The 23,127-nt window shown below is 40.4% G+C and overlaps 1 protein-coding gene across 1 annotated transcript; it reads left to right on the top strand.

The window, feature by feature from the left end:
* Window positions 1-4,189: 4,189 nt before the first annotated feature.
* Window positions 4,190-20,753, top strand: LOC124264822 (serine/threonine-protein phosphatase 6 regulatory ankyrin repeat subunit A-like). The gene is made up of 9 exons (XM_046699606.1): window positions 4,190-4,435; window positions 11,211-11,270; window positions 12,218-12,502; window positions 13,059-13,200; window positions 13,534-13,575; window positions 14,027-14,040; window positions 15,234-15,269; window positions 16,339-16,377; window positions 16,611-20,753. Exons 2-9 carry the CDS (start codon window positions 11,240-11,242, stop codon window positions 20,525-20,527), a joined length of 4,506 nt encoding a protein of 1,501 aa, XP_046555562.1. The 5' UTR covers window positions 4,190-4,435; window positions 11,211-11,239; the 3' UTR covers window positions 20,528-20,753.
* Window positions 20,754-23,127: the final 2,374 nt, after the last annotated feature.

Raw genomic sequence — 23,127 nt, 5'->3', positions numbered from 1 at the left:
GTACAGATTTACAACATCAGACATAGAGTGTAGACGTACAGATCTAACACAACAATTACTGTGTGTAGAAGTACAGATTTACAACATCAGACATAGAGTGTAGACGTACAGATCTAACACAACAATTACTGTGTGTAGAAGTACAGATTTACACCATCAGACATAGAGTGTAGACGTACAGATCTAACACAACAATTGTACTGTGTGTAGAGAAGTACAGATTTACATCATCAGACATAGAGTGTAGACGTACAGATCTAACACAACAATTACTATGTGTAGAAGTACAGATTTACATCATCAGACATAGAGTGTAGACGTACAGATCTAACACAACAATTACTGTGTGTAGAAGTACAGATTTACATCATCAGACATAGAGTGTAGACGTACAGATCTAACACAACAATTACTGTGTGTAGAAGTACAGATTTACATCATCAGACATAGAGTGTAGACGTACAGATCTAACACAACAATTACTGTGTGTAGAAGTACAGATTTACACCATCAGACATAGAGTGTAGACGTACAGATCTAACACAACAATTACTGTGTGTAGAAGTACAGATTTACACCATCAGACATAGAGTGTAGACGTACAGATCTAACACAACAATTACTGTGTGTAGAAGTACAGATTTACACCATCAGACATAGAGTGTAGACGTACAGATCTAACACAACAATTACTATGTGTAGAAGTACAGATTTACACCATCAGACATAGAGTGTAGACGTACAGATCTAACACAACAATTACTGTGTGTAGAAGTACAGATTTACACCATCAGACATAGAGTGTAGACGTACAGATCTGACACAACAATTACTATGTGTAGAAGTACAGATTTACACCATCAGACATAGAGTGTAGACGTACAGATCTAACACAACAATTACTATGTGTAGAAGTACAGATTTACACCATCAGACATAGAGTGTAGACGTACATATCTAACACAACAATTACTGTGTGTAGAAGTACAGATTTACACCATCAGACATAGAGTGTAGACGTACAGATCTAACACAACAATTACTATGTGTAGAAGTACAGATTTAGTCCATCAGACATAGAGTGTGTGTAGACGTACAGATCTAACACAACAATTACTGTGTGTGTAGAAGTACAGATTTACACCATCAGACATAGAGTGTAGACGTACAGATCTGACACAACAATTACTGTGTGTAGAAGTACAGATTTACATCATCAGACATAGAGTGTAGACGTACAGATCTAACACAACAATTACTGTGTGTAGAAGTACAGATTTACATCATCAGACATAGAGTGTAGACGTACAGATCTAACACAACAATTACTGTGTGTAGAAGTACAGATTTACACCATCAGACATAGAGTGTAGACGTACAGATCTAACACAACAATTACTGTGTGTAGAAGTACAGATTTACACCATCAGACATAGAGTGTAGACGTACAGATCTAACACAACAATTACTGTGTGTAGAAGTACAGATTTACACCATCAGACATAGAGTGTAGACGTACAGATCTAACACAACAATTACTGTGTGTAGAAGTACAGATTTACATCATCAGACATAGAGTGTAGACGTACAGATCTAACACAACAATTACTATGTGTAGAAGTACAGATTTACACCATCAGACATAGAGTGTAGACGTACAGATCTAACACAACAATTACTATGTGTAGAAGTACAGATTTACACCATCAGACATAGAGTGTAGACGTACAGATCTAACACAACAATTACTGTGTGTAGAAGTACAGATTTACAACATCAGACATAGAGTGTAGACGTACAGATCTAACACAACAATTACTATGTGATTTACTCAGACATAACAGACAACAATCTACTTACTGTGTGTAGAAGTACAGATTTAGTCCATCAGACATAGAGTGTAGACGTACAGATCTAACACAAACAATTACTGTGTGTAGAAGTACAGATTTACATCATCAGACATAGAGTGTAGACGTACAGATCTAACACAACAATTACTGTGTGTAGAAGTACAGATTTACAACATCAGACATAGAGTGTAGACGTACAGATCTAACACAACAATTACTGTGTGTAGAAGTACAGATTTACACCATCAGACATAGAGTGTAGACGTACAGATCTAACACAACAATTACTATGTGTAGAAGTACAGATTTACACCATCAGACATAGAGTGTAGACGTACAGATCTAACACAACAATTACTATGTGTAGAAGTACAGATTTACACCATCAGACATAGAGTGTAGACGTACATATCTAACACAACAATTACTGTGTGTAGAAGTACAGATTTACATCATCAGACATAGAGTGTAGACGTACAGATCTAACACAACAATTACTGTGTGTAGAAGTACAGATTTACACCATCAGACATAGAGTGTAGACGTACAGATCTAACACAACAATTACTATGTGTAGAAGTACAGATTTACACCATCAGACATAGAGTGAAGACGTACAAATCTAACACAACAATTACTGTGTGTAGAAGTACAGATTTACAACATCAGACATAGAGTGTAGACGTACAAATCTATCACAACAATTACTGTGTGTAGAAGTACAGATTTACAACATCAGACATAGAGTGTAGATGTACAGATCTAACACAACAATTACTGTGTGTAGAAGTACAGATTTACAACATCAGACATAGAGTGTAGACGTACAGATCTAACACAACAATTACTATGTGTAGAAGTACAGATTTAGTCCATCAGACATAGAGTGTAGACGTACAGATCTAACACAACAATTACTGTGTGTAGAAGTACAGATTTACATCATCAGACATAGAGTGTAGACGTACAGATCTGACACAACAATTACTGTTTGTAGAAGTACAGATTTACACCATCAGACATAGAGTGTAGACGTACAGATCTGACACAACAATTACTGTGTGTAGAAGTACAGATTTACACCATCAGACATAGAGTGTAGACGTACAGATCTGACACAACAATTACTATGTGTAGAAGTACAGATTTACACCATCAGACATAGAGTGTAGACGTACGGATCTAACACAACAATTACTATGTGTAGAAGTACAGATTTACACCATCAGACATAGAGTGTAGACGTACAGATCTGACACAACAATTACTGTTTGTAGAAGTACAGATTTACACCATCAGACATAGAGTGTAGACGTACAGATCTAACATAACAATTACTGTTTGTAGAAGAACAGATCTAAAACGTCAGACTCTGTGTAGAAGTAGAGACCAACCAAATCAGACACTGTGTTGAAGTTCAGATCTAACACATCAGACACTGAGTATAGAGTGAGTGAGTATGGTTGTACGCCACTCTTAGCAATAGACACAGACACAGACACTGGCAGACACAGACACTGGCACAGACACATACACAGAAAGACGGACACAGACACACTCGGACATGCACAAAGAGACAGGAATAGACAAAGACACAAGCATAAACACCGGCACATTCAGAAACAGGCACAGACAAACACACTCATAGAGACAGGCACAGTCAGAAACCGATCGCCGAGAATTGCTGCAACATTGGTCATGCGGCGTTAAGCAATACTCAATCACTCACTCGCAAACCGAGGCACAGACATAAATACAGGAACGGGAACAGATTCAGGCAAAGCCAAAGCACAAACACACACTACAGACAGAAATACAGTAATAAACACAGACACAAACACAGGTACAGACACAGGCACCAACACAGGCAAAGGCACACACACAAACACAATCACAAATATAGAGACAGGTGCAGACACAAAAACAGGCACAGACATATACATCGGAACAAATACAGACAAAGGTACACACGGACACAGAGACAGACAGACACATTCACGGACACAGACACACCCACGGGAAAAGGCACTCACACAGACAAGAGCACAGGCACAGACGCGAATGCATGTCCTGTCCTCCCCCTACCATTACACTTAAAGCCAGCCATGGGTTACTGAGGTCTCGTTGTAGCGAATGCATGCACTGACAGTATACTGTAGAGTTAAGCTCAGACTTATTCAGCCAACCTTCATATCAGTAAAGGATTGTCAGATAATGGTGCAAATATATTGATGCTCGTTTATGAGTTTTACTGGTGTGAATGTTAAAGTGTGTCTACCCACATTATACTATCAGAGATTTCTTCTGCAGAGGAAATGTCCCGAGCATTGCCCTGCTGACAAACGCCCTTCGCTCCAACGTTCCAAGTGTAACGGGAAATGTAATTCGGGGAGCACGCATAAAAAACCTGTCCTGTTTATTGCATTGTGTTACCGCAGTCATTGTGGCCGGCCATGGTTATATTTAGTACAAAGAAGAATTTGACGATAGCGGGTTAGATGTGTGTGGACAGGTATCGAACAGGTGGACTAAAATCACGTTCACAGGTACACCCTGACGGCGTCTCCATCTGCTCTGAGAAGGTATTTCATTTGACTTTAAGATAATGGTTTATTAGTAATACTTATTAGAGGTCATCATTAGGTTTATTTTATTTCTTATCAATCTCAGGCACCATGAGGATTTCATGTAGATACAATTGCGTTGCTAGATGTAAAGAAAATAAAAAAGCGCATCTGGGTGTCAGGAGAGGGTATACAGCCTGTTCTGTGTTGTTATCTATTAATTGAATATAGTATTAACGTGCATCTGGGTGTTATGAGAGGATATACAGTCAGTTCTGTGTTGTTATCTATTACACATAGTATTAACGTGCATCTGGGTGTTATGAGAGGATATACAGTCAGTTCTGTGTTGTTATCTATTACACATAGTACTAACGTGCATCTGGGTGTTATGAGAGGATATACAGTCAGTTCTGTGTTGTTATCTATTACACATAGTATTAACGTACATCTGGGTGTTATGAGAGGGTATACAGTTTGTTCTGTGTTGTTATCTATTGCACATAGTTTTAACGTACATGTGGGTGTTATGAGAGGGTATACAGTCTGTTCTGTGTTGGTATCTATTACACATGGTATTAACGTGCATCTGGGTGTTATGAGAGGATATACAGTCAGTTCTGTGTTGGTATCTATTGCACATAGTATTAACGTGCATCTGGGTGTTATGAGAGGATATACAGTCAGTTCTGTGTTGTTATCTATTACACATAGTACTAACGTACATCTGGGTGTTATGAGAGGGTATACAGTTTGTTCTGTGTTGTTATCTATTAAACATAGTATTAACGTACATCTGGGTGTTATGAGAGGGTATACAGCCTGTTCTGTGTTGTTATCTATTGCACATAGTTTTAACGTACATGTGGGTGTTATGAGAGGGTATACAGTCTGTTCTGTGTTGGTATCTATTACACATGGTATTAACGTGCATCTGGGTGTTATGAGAGGATATACAGTCAGTTCTGTGTTGGTATCTATTGCACATAGTATTAACGTGCATCTGGGTGTTATGAGAGGATATACAGTCAGTTCTGTGTTGTTATCTATTACACATAGTACTAACGTACATCTGGGTGTTATGAGAGGGTATACAGTTTGTTCTGTGTTGTTATCTATTGCACATAGTTTTAACGTACATGTGGGTGTTATGAGAGGATATACAGTCAGTTCTGTGTTGGTATCTATTACACATGGTATTAACGTGCATCTGGGTGTTATGAGAGGGTATACAGTCAGTTCTGTGTTGGTATCTATATGGCATGCTTTACTGACCAGATTGCTTGTAATGGCAGTGAGCAGACGTCGGCTCCAGTTGAAGACTGCGCAGCGTTGATTGTGTAACATAACAGCTATTTCAAACGCTCATTATGGCGCCCTGAATGCTCAGTTATTCATACAGTGACTGAGCACCATGTAACTCGGATTACAAAATACAGGAGAGTATACAGACTGTTGTGTGATGCCTTCTAGGATAGCCCATGCTTCTCTTCTCCATTCTTTCACGCGTGCTGCTTCTTGTATTTCTTGCAATCGTTTTCCTCGACCCCTAGCAGATCCAGAATATACTTCTCTGTCTTTTGCAATCTCTGGTACTTCCTGCAGTTGGAATTTGGAAGAAGCCTTGCCTATGGTGCTACATTTGGCTGTTCTCCATTCCCACTCTACTGTCTTGCAAGAAGGCAATAGAATACTCGGATCTGCTCCATTTGGATATAGCTGGGTTGGTCTTCTACTCGCACACAGTATCGTTTTGGCATTGGGATCCTTTGTATAGCAACGTAGTGGACCTAGGTCCACACCAGTATCTGTAGCAGAGAGTATATCTACCCGAAATATTGGACATGCTCGGAAACCAAAATCTGCTGCAGCCATTCTATCGCTTTCTCCCACGTAGCATCGTCGTCTGCTCCTGTAGGTGCAATACAGACCCCAGAAAGTCTACCCGTCTCCGAATGTGCATACCAAACTACGAATATGGTGCCCTGTGGGCGATCCGCCAGAACAAGACAGCGGTCTAGACATTTTGATAGATTTTCCCATTGTTTTGCGGGTGGTTGTACTATGAACAAGTTGGTGTCTGGAGGAGATACCATCTCTAGAGTTTGTTCTACCAAATCGTTTGCTATTTCTTCCGAGTTGTGTGGATGCACGTAAAGCGAAACTTCTATGCGAGTACAACCACGGGCTTGCACGTCTGGATGCAGGAAAGTGTTCCCAAAGTGTTGGTTTGGGCAATCAACATAGTCTGCCAGATGTCCTCCGATTTTGCACCCGGACTTCTCCTGCTTCGAAATTGGAAACAACATTGTTGTAGAGTTTTGTTTGCATTGTATAGCCAATCCAGGTTTCGACCCAAGTACAGACGTGGGCCCCAACACTACCCATATTGTCTAGAATTGTTGGACTGTTCGACTGCATAGCAGAAGACAAGTCCCCTTGCTCTCGAAAACCATGTTTCTTCCAAAGGTATTCCACCAGTCGCTTGTGGTCCAGTACACCAGAGAAATCTCTTGTATAGTCGATAGAATACAGCCCATAGCCGTGTGCTAGTAGTTGGCGTTCTAGTTTTGGAATCGACGTTTGTAGCTTGCCGATGGGTATTTCAGAAACGTCTATCTTTGCTAGGAATAGAGCATATGCCTTCTCTTCCGGATATAGTTCTTGCCACTTGTCTTTTGCTTTATTTCCGGTCTCTCTCTCTATTCTAGCGATGGTGCTCCGTATTGCTCAACAGTTGTCTTCTCGTATTCCTATCGTGTGTAGGATATTTGTTTGCACATGTTTGGGGTTCGCCAAAGACTCTTGTACTGTGATGGAGATTCTGGAAACGCCGAGTTGTGCGGAACCTTCCCTTCCAGTCGTACAAGATACCTTGGCATTCTTGCAAACTCAGTCTTTGCGTTGGAGATAGCCAAACACGTATATATCGTCTACGAATGTAGGTAGACCTTTCAAAGGTTGTTGGTTTGTTCTACCAAGATGGCCAGCAAGATAGTCGGCGCCGGCGATATTCGACACAAGATTGCTGTCTACAGTATTTTCTAGGAGTAGATGTGCTCCTACAGACTTTTCGACCCGTAAGCCCATTTGTTGGAAAGTCGATTCGGTTGCCATCTTCTGCTATATGTAGTGCTATACATTTGAACTACCAAATCTCTAATTGGAAATTTTCGACTACTGTTGCGGGGGAAAAAATGCAGAAAGGGAGTACCAATCCTAGTAGTCCTGACCATTCCTGTGCTTTCGATATCCAGGAAGTTAACTGGTGGTTCAAATCGGGTATTTACAATAGCGGGGAGAGATAAGGGCCTGACAAAAGCTTTATTTCGTGAATGAAGCTTTACAGAGGCTTTTGTAATATTGTGTATACTACTGAGGGTATACAGTCTGTTGTGTGTTGCTATCTATTGTACATTATTTAACATGCATCTGGGTGTTATGAGAGGGTATATAGTCTCTTCTAGTGTTGCTATCTTTTACACATAGTATTAACGTACATCTGGGTGTTGTGAGAGGGTATACAGTCTGTTGTGTGTTGCTATCTATTGTACATTATATCAACATGCATCTGGGTGTTATGAGAGAGTATACAGTCTGTTGTGTGTTGCTATCTATTGTACATTATTTAACATGCATCTGGGTGTTATGAGAGGGTATATAGTCTCTTCTAGTGTTGCTATCTTTTACACATAGTATTAACGTACATCTGGGTGTTGTGAGAGGGTATACAGTCTGTTGTGTGTTGCTATCTATTGTACATTATATCAACATGCATCTGGGTGTTATGAGTGAGTATACAGTCTGTTGTGTGTTGCTATCTATTGTACATTATTTAACATGCATCTGGGTGTTATGAGAGGGTATATAGTCTCTTCTAGTGTTGCTATCTTTTACACATAGTATTAACGTACATCTGGGTGTTGTGAGAGGGTATACAGTCTGTTGTGTGTTGCTATCTATTGTACAATATATCAACATGCATCTGGGTGTTATGAGATAGTATACAGTCTGTAGTGCGTTGCAATCTATTGTACAATATATCAACATACATCTGGGTGTTATGAGAGGGTATACAGTCTGTTGTGTGTTGCTATCTATTAAACATCTGGGTGTTATGAGAGGGTATACAGTCTGTTGTGTGTTGCTATCCATTAAACATCGGGGTGTTATGAGAGGGTATACAGCCTGTTGTGTGTTGCTATCTATTAAACATCGGGGTGTTATGAGAGGGCATACGTCATGTTCTGCTTTCGTTGACTGTTTAATATAACACTCATTGTGGCCTCCTGAATGCGTAGTTATTCATGCAGCGACTAAACATCTTGTAAGATCACAGAAAACAAATCAATGAAAGACATACGCCCCACGACAGCGGATGTAGACATTGTGAATAGTTGTAAAACAATGGCTTAGCTGGGTGATCGCGAACAAATATCGAACTGATACTATTTTCGAAAATAAACAAAATGTGAAATATGACCATGTATAATATGTAAATGCACAATGCCATTTAGGATATGGCCAAGTGTATGTGTTCTATTTGAGATAACAACTCTTCAGGAAAGTAGTGATTCTGTACATTTTGGGGTTGAGTCCCATCCATAGGTCTAACATCTACTCACTCAGGAATCCCGGCTTCCACAAATAACAGCGGCATGAAACATTGTGTGGGTTTGAAACGTGAAGATTTACACAGCACTATGTTGCTCTCACTGTTGAGATTTGTTGCGCATTTCTTGACATAGGCAGCAATGTCTTAGGACATTTGACTTCTGTGAATATATTGAATTGATGTTTGGACTTACACTTCCCCACAGTTCGTACAAAATTAACCATATCTAACTATATACATTGAGAAATTTTGCTTTTGCACGCAGCGATGTTGACCTCTCTTAAAGAATAAACTAGATTTAAAAACCTAATAAAGACTACGGTTAAGACATTTTGACTTCCACAAAGCGCGTGAATAGATTAAAGGGGTGTTTTTGCTTACCACAAAACCCTCGTGAACAGGTCCTCCCCGCTCTCCGCCCCCTACCAACACACCAATCATTGACAAGATCGGGCCACATGTATTGTACTACTCTACTCTTTTTTAATAATATGCCCTTCTGACACTCTGGGTAATGCAGAAGGCTGCAGTGTTGGGGAGCCTTCATATTCTCCGGAAAGTTCTTGGTGGGTTCGACTAGGCAGTGTTTCCTGGGAGAAGTACCATTCGCTGTCTGCGCTGCGTGTAGAGGGGGCAAGGGCCCTGAGCTGATGATGAGCCTTACCAGCCTGACTGTGCCAGGATCACCCGAACCCTCTCTGCTGCATTTTCATCTTTAATCTGTAAAACATAATAATAATAACATAATAATATTTTATGGCAATAACAATTTTACACAACATATGCTGGGGCCATCGCGGAATTTACTGAGGAGAGATTAGTGCAGAAATGAGCAAAGTCCAAGTCGACATATCTTGAACAGACCTAGGCTTTATACAAAGTAGTGTGTAATAATATTATATTACAAAGGACATTTTTAAATGCCTATTTTGAAATTAGACTTAGCTTCATTAGAAACTATAGCTGACGTACAAAATGATAGTTTTAATCGTGAAACTCAAAACATACAGACATGGGGGGTCGTCTCAAAAGCAAAACCAGGTCGGGTGTCGCAGACGGTGGCTCGGGTCGGGCTGGGGGTTTGTTCTCAATTCGCCTACATCCCAATTCGCCTACAGTCTTTAAATAACATTAAAACATGTTATGCAAAAATAAACTAGTGACACCCCTATGATCTAAAAGTGGACTCTTCTAGTTGAAGTAATTGATGTTATTTTCTGATTACAATTAAATGATAATTTATTTATCACATATCACATCATACCAGGATATCAGCTACGATAAGATACTTCTTTAAGGGAATTAAACTGGGCAAATAACAATTTACAAATAATATCCAGTAGTGTCGATCTTCGGGTGGCCATGCTGCCTATATATTTTGAGACATTTGATACGATGGCTGATTTAAGCCTTTCTATGGTTATCATACTGTTTTACATATCTCAACATCTACTTTATGAAAGAAAGACACGTGAGATGTTAATTAATATATGAGACATACTCAACACACAAGAAAACACATAGAATATCTTTGAGACGACACCTTGTGCCTGTGGGCAGCGCGTGCATTTCATGCCAGGTGAGTCCACGGTTCGTCATCATACCTGGCTGAGCGACCTAATTGCCATCTATAATCTGATCTATTGTTTTCAGCAGCTATTTGTACTTTTTCAAAGTTTTGCCCGGATTAACGAGTAAACATGCTTTTGTGGATATCCTATTACGCTTCCCACTGAACGCCCAGTTAGGCCGATGTGGGTTATTTCGACATATGCTGTTTGCAATTGTGTAAATTTTAGGGATAGAGTGATTTTTTTTCCTATTTCCGACGGTACTTTAAAAACTTCATCCTCATGTTACGAACTAGTGGCCTACTTATGTCATCATAACAACCCGCCGCCATTTCCGTGATGTACGTCATGAGGGGACGTCATCATTATAAGGGTTGGCATTCCAGGAGATCTGGGTTTCAATTGGTCTTCAACTTGTAGAAAGACGCGACTAAATACAACGGGATGCTCAAGAGATCAGTCGCTGGATTGCAGCCCAAAACATGATTATTTACTGTCATCCGTCGTAAAGCTGGAATGTTGTTGAATGCTGCTACAACCACAATTGTAAACAGCTGCTTAGTTCCATGGTTTTGAATTGTGTTAATTGTTGGTTCATTTCTGTCAGGTAAAGTGCCCGCCAGTCAACTCTCAGTGATGTGGCTGCATATGGTTCTGCTGTTGCTCGGTGAGTACATCTAACCTGTGTAGTGTAGCAGTAGCATGATCTGAATGAGATCATCCCCCAAACCCACCACCACACCCCACCCCACCACCCCACACAAACCTCTCTGTCTCTCTCTGTCTCTCTCTGTCTCTCTCTGTCTCTCTCTCTGTCTCTCTCTGTCTCTCTCTATGTCTCTCTCTGTCTCTCCCTCTCTGTCTCTCTATGTCTCTCTCTCTGTCTCTCTCTGTCTCTCTCTCTGTCTCTCTCTGTCTCTCTCTCTGTCTCTCTCTGTCTCTCCCTCTCTGTCTCTCTCTGTCTCTCTCTCTGTCTCTCTCTGTGTCTCTCTCTGTCTCTCTCTGTCTCTCTCTCTGTCTCTCTCTGTCTCTCTCTCTGTCTCTCTCTGTCTCTCCTCTCTGTCTCTCTCTGTCTCTCTCTCTGTCTCTCTCTGTCTCTCTCTCTGTCTCTCTCTGTCTCTCTCTCTGTCTCTCTCTGTCTCTCCCTCTCTGTCTCTCTATGTCTCTCTCTCTCTCTCTCTGTCTCTCTCTGTCTCTCTCTGTCTCTCTCTGTCTCTCTCTGTCTCTCTCTCTGTCTCTCTCTCTGTCTCTCTCTCTGTCTCTCTCTGTGTCTCTCTCTGTCTCTCTCTGTCTCTCTCTCTGTCTCTCTCTGTCTCTCTCTGTGTCTCTCTCTGTCTCCCTCTCTGTCTCTCTCTGTCTCTCTCTCTGTCTCTCTCTGTCTCTCTCTCTGTCTCTCTCTGTCTCTCTCTCTCTCTCTCTCTCTCTCTCTCTCTCTCTCTCTCTCTCTCTCTCTCTCTCTCTCTCTGGTATCATCTGCTGATAAAGGAGTTTTGTGTCAGACCGGCTATCACTAACCATGGACATATGTGTTTCTCGTTACAATCTGGCTTAACTTGAGGGTATATTTGGCTGATGCGTTTTAGTCCGTTTCAGTGTGCCATAATTCTCTTCCAGTTTTACCGGTACATGGCGATGAGCAATGCTCCTGGGGGACATATGGCGAGAACTGCGACAGGCCCTGCCCCTCCAACTGTTACCCTGTCCTACGGAGAAACCTCATACACTGTCAGAAGGACACTGGGAAATGTTCTGAGGGATGTGTTCGTGGCTACCATGGCGACCAGTGTAATACATCCTGCAGCGGAGGCTGTTTAAACGAAACCTGCAATCACGGAAATGGACATTGTACGTTAGGTTGCAAAGAGATCTACATCGGGGACTTTTGCAATGAGACATTAGGTATGTAGTTCCACGAACAATCACAATAAAGCAAAGTCCCTGATTTCAAAACAACGTAGCTACTTCTTTCAAGAAGCCACATTTAGGAAGATTGGAAATATGCATTAGATGCAATGTAATGGAGATACCATATGCTAAGCATCCACATCAGTTCAGAATACGAATAATTCTCTAATGTCTTCGTAGAACAATGTAGATGGAGGCAAATTCTGTGGTGTGCTGGTTATGACTTGTTCTGAAGTTTCCAAAGCCTCCAGAATATAGTCTAGTGACATGTAGTCTAGCTCTAGAGTGTTGGGGAAAGTTCAACACCAGAACCTTCTAGACATCGTCTTTGTTCGTGGAACTAATTTGCGAGACAAAACTTTACATGGATGATCAACTTCTTTATTTTGACAATGGCGGCGCTTCGGTATGGATTTTAATACCGTTTATACCGAAAATAAAGAAGTAAAGACTAAAGAAGTTGATTGTCCTTAAAGGTTTGTCATTTCTATACAACCAACTTCTAGAACCAAACAAAAACTAATCTGTTCTTAATTGTACTTGTTTTAAGACACAGTGGTGACGACGCATGCAACTTTATCAACAACAGAGGCGTCTTCATCAGAGCCAGAGGTGGATCTTCTTGTGATCATCATACCTATCATCGTCATCATCATATGTCTGGTCATACCGGCTGTGGTGGTCTGCCTGGTGTAAGTGTACAGCTGACAAAACTACTCATTCTTCCTACTCTGTCTGGTGATAGTGGCTGTTGTGATCAGCCTGGTGTAAGTGTACATAGTGGCTGTGGTCTGTCTACATGGTTGTATAAATATCACATAGATAAATAGAAACAGAATGCCTTTTTCTCCAACAGGTCCAAGGTGGTGATGCTATGGATGTTCTTTGGTATTACCCAAAAAACATTGTTCCTGAAACATCTTGACTAAACGAGAAGAAAATATATGTATTTAAATATTCAAATATACTCATATACCGTTCAAGATTGAATTTCAAACGTTTCTGATAATTACAATTTGTTGCAGACGAAAACGGAAACGGAGAAGGAAAGCCGACTTTGAGAACAGGTAATATCAGCACAAACGATTATGCAATATGACGTAATTGTGGTTGATGCCAAACGATGAGTAACGAACCAAGCACGTTTTCCCTTCAATATTAACATAAATTATCTTACAGAGCTAGGTGATTGAGTTAAATGTTAACGTCACATCGTAATATTTCATTGATACCGTGACGAGAGCAGTCTAAACATCAAACCTCAATAAATCTATGCCTAGAAACCTGTCGTCAAAAAGTCTGTAAACCACCAGAGTCTAACAGATTTGATTTAAAACATGTTTAGATAAAAGGTATAACTACAGAAAACAATACAATATTACACCTCCTTCATGGTGCATAAACTCTGCATTTAGGCAGCAGCAGAATCACTTTTAACTTGACAATTCACTTCACTGATTCAAGTATGCCAAATAGAAGTCATCTATCCAATGTGATTGTCACCTTTTATACTTGCAGGTTCCAAGAAGACAGTAAGTATGATAATGAAGCTGGAGAAGGACTGGGGTATACGCAGTTCGTGTTTTCCGAAATACAATTTGATTCTCTCCTTTGAGAAAGCTATCATTATAAGTAATTTTTCAAATGGCATCAGAGAAAAATGTTCACCATCAGACTATCTTCAATAACATAAGACATTATTTAGTGAGTAAGTAAATTTAGTTTTACGCCGCTCTCAACAATATTCCAGCAATATCACTGCGAGGGACACAAGAAATTTTCAAGAGGTTATCTGAGCATTAACCAAGCTCTGTATGTTGGTTGGAAGTAGGTTAATAGATTTAAGGTTTTCCAAATTATTAGCTTGGTTGTCATAAGGTATTTCTGTGTTTCCTATCCCCGCCCAACATGAAGTAATAACATATCTTCATATCTGTATTTTCCCCGACACTGAAGAAATTGTGATCTAGTGTGATATATACAAATGAAAAATACTGTTTTCCTCCTACTCTTAAACGACCCAAATCAGCTTGACCTTTGTTTATCTTTTAAGGAGAAATAACCAAGAATTGATCATTGATATTATTTTCGAAATAAAACGATTCGATCTGTATCAAACATTCCTTTAAAGACTAGCAGCCAGTGACTACATTTTAATATTTCATGAAATGTGTCACACAAATGGTAAAAAAGGTTTTAAATTATAGTGTTTCTTTATTTTTTCAAGCCCTCCTGCAGGAGGGACTTAATATTGAATACACAGATATCTAATGCAATACTATTTGGTCACAAATCTAAAATATTAACTCAAAGTATTGATATTCCCAATAAAAAGAGATGTACTTATTGAAGGTTGTTGACAGCTACTGAAAGTTCAATGAAGATGAGGCATGTTGAGCGGTGCGTCTTGAAATGTTGATGTTAGAAGACAGATGAACGTAATTCAAAAGTAGAAGGCCCTCCTACATCTCAGGACCATCCCTTATATACATATTATACAGTTTTAGTGAATGCTAACACAAAGCATGCCACACTACGACCACCTAGAAATAACTCACAGCTCCCACAGCCCGACTGGAAGCAACATATACACACACGCACATAGAGAACATGGTAGCACTAGTTTTACAAATATATGCATGTTGGACATAGTGTTTATCGTATATAGACTAATATTTACATATTGAAGGTATGTGTGTTCTAATGCGATCTGCTACATTTTCAGTTCCCTTGTTGGAAAAGACTGGAGCAGGCGCTGCCAGTGAGTGCAAACCATTATCTCTTTATTATCATTTTACCATACTTCCACCTAATTTACATTACTTTCTTGGTAAAACCAACATAGAACCTGGGAACATTTCATTTTTGATAACAGAGACTGTATTCTGGCCTTTTAGACTTTCCACTGTAGCACTAAATCACATGTCCATGATATTTGTATATATTGTTTGGTCAACTGGCAGACCAATGGTTTCCAAAGGTTTATTTGTCCTGAATTTCCCGTAAAATTGATTGTTCAGTAAACAGTTAATATGCTTGAATCATCATCGATATACTGTGACATATGTTATATTTGGGACTCATACACTTCCAAGGGTCACTGGCTGAGTGGGTTAGATGGCTGACTTTGTGTGCTCGGGATTAGGAGCACTCTGACACTGAGGGTGTGGGTTAGAATCCCAGATGGGAATCAACCCAACAAAAGTACTAGAATATGTACTTTACTAAGAAAGTGTAATCCCAAAGATTACATTTGGCCATTTTCTAAGTGGCATTGTGTATTCATCGATATTTTGTCTTTTAATGCATATAAATAGTCCCAAAATCAACAAAACGAAACAAGCTTTCGAGGATGGGGGTGTCCAGGCTAGTGTTTCCTGAACTTCCATGACAATAGTTCAGTGGACAATGTGTTTCCTAATGAATGAACAGGATAAAACATTCCTGTTTAACACTCTGTCAGCCTGCTATATGATAAACGTGATTGAATTTCAATGAATAGCATATCATTGCTAATGTTGATCAGTGATGAATGACTTTATGCAAGTCATATTGTTGTTGTTGTAGTCAATGTGAAAATAAAGACGCGAAGCAAGTGAGTGTGAGTGGCTTAGACTAAAAAAACATTTTTGCAAATGTCCCACACATTGTGAACAATTTTTAACAAGTTATGAATTTGCTTTTTCTCTCTGTCTGTTCTCTATATTATAATTGTTTCATACTTTCTACCTAATACGTACTTCCATTCAGAAAGGATATGAAATATGCATTAACTGTTTATTGAGATTTTGCTAGATATCTGTGCTAATAGGTCTTGTTTCTTCGACCAGGACCGGAGCGTGGTGTGGCTCAACATAACCCAGAATCAGGTATATATCAGAACTGATGCTATGATTTTAGGACAAATATTGAACAACATACATCTATCTAAGTCAAATGTAATATATTTACATGAATATGAAAGAAACATTGACAAATAACTCGCCTGACAAAACAAATAGCAATACGAATAATCATTTGAAGATAATCTTGCTTATTCATTGCCTTGCATGTACTTTTCAATTGTCTCAAAATGAATTTACTTCGTTGGTTTCTTTATCAGATCCACTGGGGCAAAAGATAAACAATGCAAGGGCCTTGTTTGTTGAGACTGCGAGCTTCGAGAAAGTGAGAGAAATGTTAGAGACGTTCCATCATGTGACAATCAGTGGAGCTCCTGGAGAAGGTAAAACATCCATGGCCCTGATGTTTGGAGCTGAATACAGGAAGCAGGGGTATCAACTGATAGTGGTTGAGGATCTTGATAACGTACAGCTGTCTGACTGGCAGGGTGATGGCAAAGACGTATGTCTGATATTTGATGACATATTTCAGATGGCCGGGCCATATTTGGATGTGCCTCGTCTAACACATCTTCTGTATGAGCTCCATCTGCACCTAACACAGTGTACGAACAGGCCTGGAGGAAGATATGAGAGCTACCAACAGGAGTCGGGAGAGGAAGGAAGGAGAGACAAACAGTCAAACATGTATCTCATATTCACATCAGAATCCACCACATTAGAACATGCAAGGTCACAACTCGGAGGCCAGACATTCCGTTTCTTCAGCAACAGTACAATTGCAGACTTGACCAAAACAAAGTCATTTTCCTACACAGATGAAGAGAAGAAAGAAATATGGCAGAAACACAGCTCCCATTACAAATACAAAGCAAAAGTCGAAGTGATCGGACTTGGTGGAAATGATAAGCAAACCATTGGATTTCCTCTTGTATGTAGACTTTTATCCAGTTATGCTGCCTTTCAAGAAAACCACGAAACGTTCTTGGAGAATCCTGTATCCTCTCTCAGATTAGAACTTCATGAGATTATCAGTCGATGGGATGATCGGTCTGCTGCTCTGATCCTGGTGCTCCTGTGTGACGGGCAGCTGAACATTGGTCAGCTGGAGACAGAATCTGACTCAGAACTAAAGACTCACCTCCAGGCAGTGCTGACTCTTGTGCCAACATCAACCAACCAGAGTGTAGCTGAAGCTGTCAGGAGTCTTTGTGGTTCATTGTTGACGGAAGGAAACATAACAACATTTTCCCATTCTGTGGTTTATGATGTCTGTGTTTCTGTTTTATACAGTATTAAACCTGAGTTTGTTCGTGAACATTTCAGCATCCAGATTCTCATGAAACATGTGCAGGATCAGAAAACCGGTACCATTCCTGTCAATGAACACCGTCTAATCATTCCTTTCTCAGACTCATACAGTGAAGCACTGGTTGACAGGATGGTTGACTCTCTATTCAGTAACATAAATTTAAGCAAATATGTTATGCAACCTATATGGAAAAGAAAGGAAATAATCAAGAAAGTATCTAAAATGTTGAAAGATATACCTTCTCTGTCAAATCATGCCAAGCACCAAATCTTCTGCTATGCCTGTTTCATTGGGGACAAATCCATTATGAAAAAACTTCTTCCTCACTGTGACATCATTAGTCGTGGTTTGAATGGGTGGACACCTGCTATGTATGCTGTTGTGTCTGGACAGAAGGATAGTTTAGAGCGTCTCGTGAAAGGCAAGGCTGATCTAAACCTTTGTGATGACAACAGCAACACCTTGCTACACATGGCTAGTGAGTACGGGTCAACTTCAGTTGTAGAGTACCTACTTCAAAATCATAGATTTGACATTAACAATCCAGGCGTACATGGCTGGACACCACTTGCATGTGCAGTGTTTGCTGGGAAGAAGGATGTATTGGATATTCTTCTGAAATGCAAAGCTTTAAGAGATACCACCATAAAAAATGCACTTCATCTAGCATTTGAGTGGGGAAATAGCTCCATCGTAAAAAATCTGCTGCCACGGACGGGCGTGAATTACCGTTGTAAATATGGCCAGACACCCATGATGTGTGCAGTATCATCTGGACAGAAGGAGGTATTCGACCTGCTTGTGTCACGGAAAGCTGACATCAATCTGAGAGATGACAACAACAACAGTCTCCTTCATTCGGCATGTCAGCCAGACAATACGTCAATTTTAGAGAATCTCCTTTCACAGCTTGACATCAACATACCAGGTCAACATGGCTGGACACCGGTGATGAAGGCAGCCGTGAATGGAAGAAAGGATGTATATGACCTGCTTGTGAAAGAGAATGCAGATCTTAAACTGAAAGATGACAATGGTAACAATCTCCTCCATCTTGCTTGCCACGGAGGAAATGTCTCCATTGTGAAGAACCTGCTTCCACAATTTGACATTAACAGTCGTGGAGGCAATGGGTGGACGCCGGTGATGTATGCGGTCGTCAGTGGACACGATATTCTGTTCCACTTGCTCGTGTCCCAAGGGGTGGATCTCTCTCTAAGGGATTACTACGACAACTCGGTATTTCATTTAGGATGCCTGGGAGGAAATAGAGTCATAGTGAAGGAACTTCTGCCAAAGGCTGATTTGAACAGTCAGGGAAATCTTGGGAGAACAGGTGTCATGAAGGCTGCTTGGGCAGGCAATACTGATGTTTTCAAACTTCTTCTGTTAGAGAAAGCTGATCTCAAAACACTTGATGACAACAATGATACGATACTTCACCTGTCCAGCCAGGGTGGTAACTGCTCCATTGTGGACTATTTGATAAAGGAAGGGTTTGACATAACTTGTCGTGGAAAACATGACTGGACAGCGGTGATGAATGCTGCCTGGTCAGGAAAGAAAGACGTTTTTGATCTTCTTTCTTCAAAGCAGGGTTCCATGTCTGCGTACAATGTATACGGTGACACAATACTTCACTTGGCGTGTGAAGGAGGAAATATTCCCATTGTACAATCACTTTTGTCAACACTAAGACCTGATGTCAACATTCGGGGAAAGAATGGCCGGACTCCAGTAATGGCTGCAGCATGGGCTGGGAGGAATGACGTGTTCGAGCTTCTGGTTTCAAAGAATGCTGACCTAAAACTGATTGATAACTATAGCAGCAACATTCTCCATCTTGCATGCCGGGGTGGAAATACACTCATTATTGAATATCTCCTGCCGCTGTTTGACATAACCGTTCCTGGAGAAGATGGATTTACACCATTAATGATGGCAGCTCTCAGTGGGAAGAAGGAGGCGTATGATCTGCTTGTAACAAGAGGGGCCGGTAAATCATCGCTTACCTCTACGGATGATAATGTCCTTCATGCTGCTTGTCAAGGGGGAAATCTGGCCATTGTAAAGGAAGTGGTTGACAGCTTTGACATCAACTGCAGAGGAAAGAATGGTCAGACTCCTTTAATGAGGGCAGTCTGTGGCGGCCACATTGCTGTCTACAAATACCTGGTGTCACGTGATGCTGACCTTACACTGGTGGACAAAGATGGCCGCACTCTTCTACATCTTGCCAGTCGCCATGGGCAGCTCGTTATGTTGAAACACATCATTGATGGTTCTGATGTCAACACCAAAGATAATATGGGCTTGACACCTGCCATGACGGCAGTATTGCATACACAAGGTGCTGTACTTAAATACATGAAAGATAAAGGGACACATTTCTCTTTAGTTGACAACGCTGGAGACGATGCCCTTACTCTCGCCCTTAAACTTGGGAGCAGACAAGTCATAAAACAACTGGACAGAAAACATGATAAGAAAGTGACACCATGGAATGAGTTAATGAAGTCTCTGGTAAGAGGGGAACTAACTTTCCTGAAGACTTTCGGTCAAAAGAGTCCAGATCTTGTTGAGAAAGACCAAGCTGGAGACACATTACTCCACCTGGCTTGTCGAGGAGGTAACAGACACTGTGTGGAGTATCTGCTCCCGTCCTATGACATCAATGTCCAAGGACAGTATAACTGGACACCGGTGATGATGGCGGCAGCATGTGGACATGCTGATGTCTTCCAGCTGCTGGTGGATCACAAGGCAGGTCTCTATCATGTCTCAGACACAAGAGAGGACATCCTCGCTCTAGCACGTCTGGCAAACAATACCGATATTATTGCATACTTGGAAAAAGATGAGTGAAATGACAGTATTGAACTTCTATCTTTAAAACAAGAATCATCAGCGGTGTAGGAAAAGCTTTATCATTACGGACAGGACTGACAGTGGTGGATATAAAGCATAACGTTAAGGAAATACTCGCCTGTGTAATAAGATTGGCAGGTACACAGCACAAAGCACGGAATTTGCAGACTGTGGAAATTGTAATTTGGCAGGTACAATAACAAACACTTTTATGGATTTCTTTTAAAACCCACCCACCTCTTTCTCTTAAAATGAAAACATGGAACTTTGATTACGAGTAATCAGCAGTGTAAAAGCTTTGCAATTACGAATGTGTCTGGTAGTGGTGGACAGAAAGTGTAACTGCACAAAGCACCTTTTAATATTTTTCGGGAATAATTTGCTCCATGTCGGTAAGAAAAGTAATTGTCCTGAAAACAGAAACGAACATCGTATTTAATTCCACCTAACATTTAAGAATTGGGAAATATAACCTTTTAACTCCTGCAGGATGGTCTGTACATGCTTTAGGGTCCATGCAGGTAGCAAAAGTACTGTAAGTCCTATGGTCCCTAGTTTGGTGATCTACCTTCAGTTGTTGGCGATCTTTAGCCAGTTTTTATATTGTATTGTCCCAATAGTGCTATTAGTTTTAATTTTCCACACTAATGTTAGTTGTAATTGGGATATTCTAGTTGTTTTACTGTCCATCGTCGACAGGTTTTAATCTTGTTCTCTCTTTATATTGTATAAATTGTTTACGTCACGATATGACTGAGATATTGCAGATGTGACGTTAAATATTAACTCACTCACTCACTGTACATGCTTTAGACTAAGAACATCCTCTGATTTGCGGAAGTAAACACACATTGTCAGTCGCACTGTTGAAGTGGACGCATCCTGACAGGATGTGGGTCAGGATGTTGCTGTTAGTGATCCACGTGTTGAGTAGCCACTTTCCATCCATCAATCATTATATACATGTCAAATTGACGACCTCTGTTTCCATCAACCCATCCACATCATGAATACAGATAAGCAAGATGAACTATGTGTGCCTGTGATGCAACTGTAAATAAGTTTCTTGAATATTTGCTTCAATTTGTGACCCCGTGTATTTGTGAACTTGATGTACATACCATGAGAGCACCTTAAGCATGTAATAGTTGCGTGGATGTGTGGATATGTGCGCTATATAAAAATCCTATCACCATCATCATCATCATCATGAGAGTGAGTGAGTTTTAATTTTACGCCGGTTTTAGCAACATTCTATCACTATTACGGTAGGGGCACCAGAAATGTGATTCACATATTGTATCCATGTGGGGATTAGAACCCGGGCCTTCCGAGTGACGGGAAAAAACTTTGTCCACTGGGCTCCCCAATCACCCCACATACCATCTGTGTCGGATATATGCTTAGGGAGCTTCACGACCATTGGCTGTAGATTTTGTCATCAGCTATTTATTATGTTAAATTTGATATCATATGGTGTACTGAATACCCGCATTTACCGGTTATGTTGGAGTTCAACATAATGTTTTCATTTATAACTTATGCTTTATGTGTACAGAATCGAGATGTTTTGTTGGGAGAAGAAAATGATTAGTAATTTTTCGTCAAAGCTGTTGATCTCGAGATGATGTTATTTGCAGCTCAGCCACTGGTATTGTGTCCTTCAGGAAAACACATGAGCAAACTGTCTTGCTGCCTGTCATGCACTCAAGTATTTATCAATTATAGTATATTTATCTCCGTCCATCAGAACAGGACACGCAGCTTAAATCTTCATGGGATACGATGCAGTTCATTTCTATGCGAAATTCTCGGTAATGTTAATGCAAGACAGACCCGTGAAGATTAAGAGGCGACGAACGGGATCGGGTGGTCAGGATTGTTGACTTGGTTGACACTTGCCATCGGTTCCCAATCGAGTAGATCGATGCTCATACTGTTGATCACTGGGTTGTCTGTTCCAGACTCGATGTTTTACACACCGCCACCATATAGCTGGAATATTCCTGAGTGCGGCGTTAAACAACAGGCAACGAACCAAGCGATCATGCAGTACATTTTTTGTATAGTTTTATTGATGAAAGGGTGGTTACTCTGGTCAGTTACCAAGGTCGTCAGATATCCATATATCGCTTAATAGAACAAGAATGTGTATGCATGTTTTATATATTTATGCATTTCACGGTACGAATAGCTCATTTAACGTTAATGTATATGTGTTCACATATGCACAGTGAAGTCATATTTGTCACAAAAGCAGCATCGCTTCTTTTGTCAGGGTAAGCAGTGTCAGGCGTCGATCATTAAAGTTAAAGAGTGGCTAATGAAAATAATGCAATATGTGGACCGTCACCTGGACGGGATTCTGCACATGGTTATTTAAGGTGTATTCAATGTTGGTCGAGATTTCGCCCAGTTTGCAAGTCGGCTGACAGGCCTGGAAGGAACTGCTTTGTAATTACTATATTATTGTTTTCATTATGGTGTTAGTTGTGTTGATATGACGAATCACGTACTGGGACCACCTGGGATGGAACTCATTATACAGTCAAGCAGTCAAACTTCAATGTGTCAAACATAAATGCTTGGTCCCAGCG

The sequence above is a fragment of the Haliotis rubra genome, unplaced genomic scaffold, assembly GCF_003918875.1.
Source record: "Haliotis rubra isolate DU_JTF1 unplaced genomic scaffold, ASM391887v1 Scf946, whole genome shotgun sequence".
NCBI lineage: Eukaryota > Metazoa > Mollusca > Gastropoda > Lepetellida > Haliotidae > Haliotis > Haliotis rubra.
Note: the sequence above shows the minus strand (reverse complement) of the source record. Positions and strands in the feature narration are given on the sequence as shown.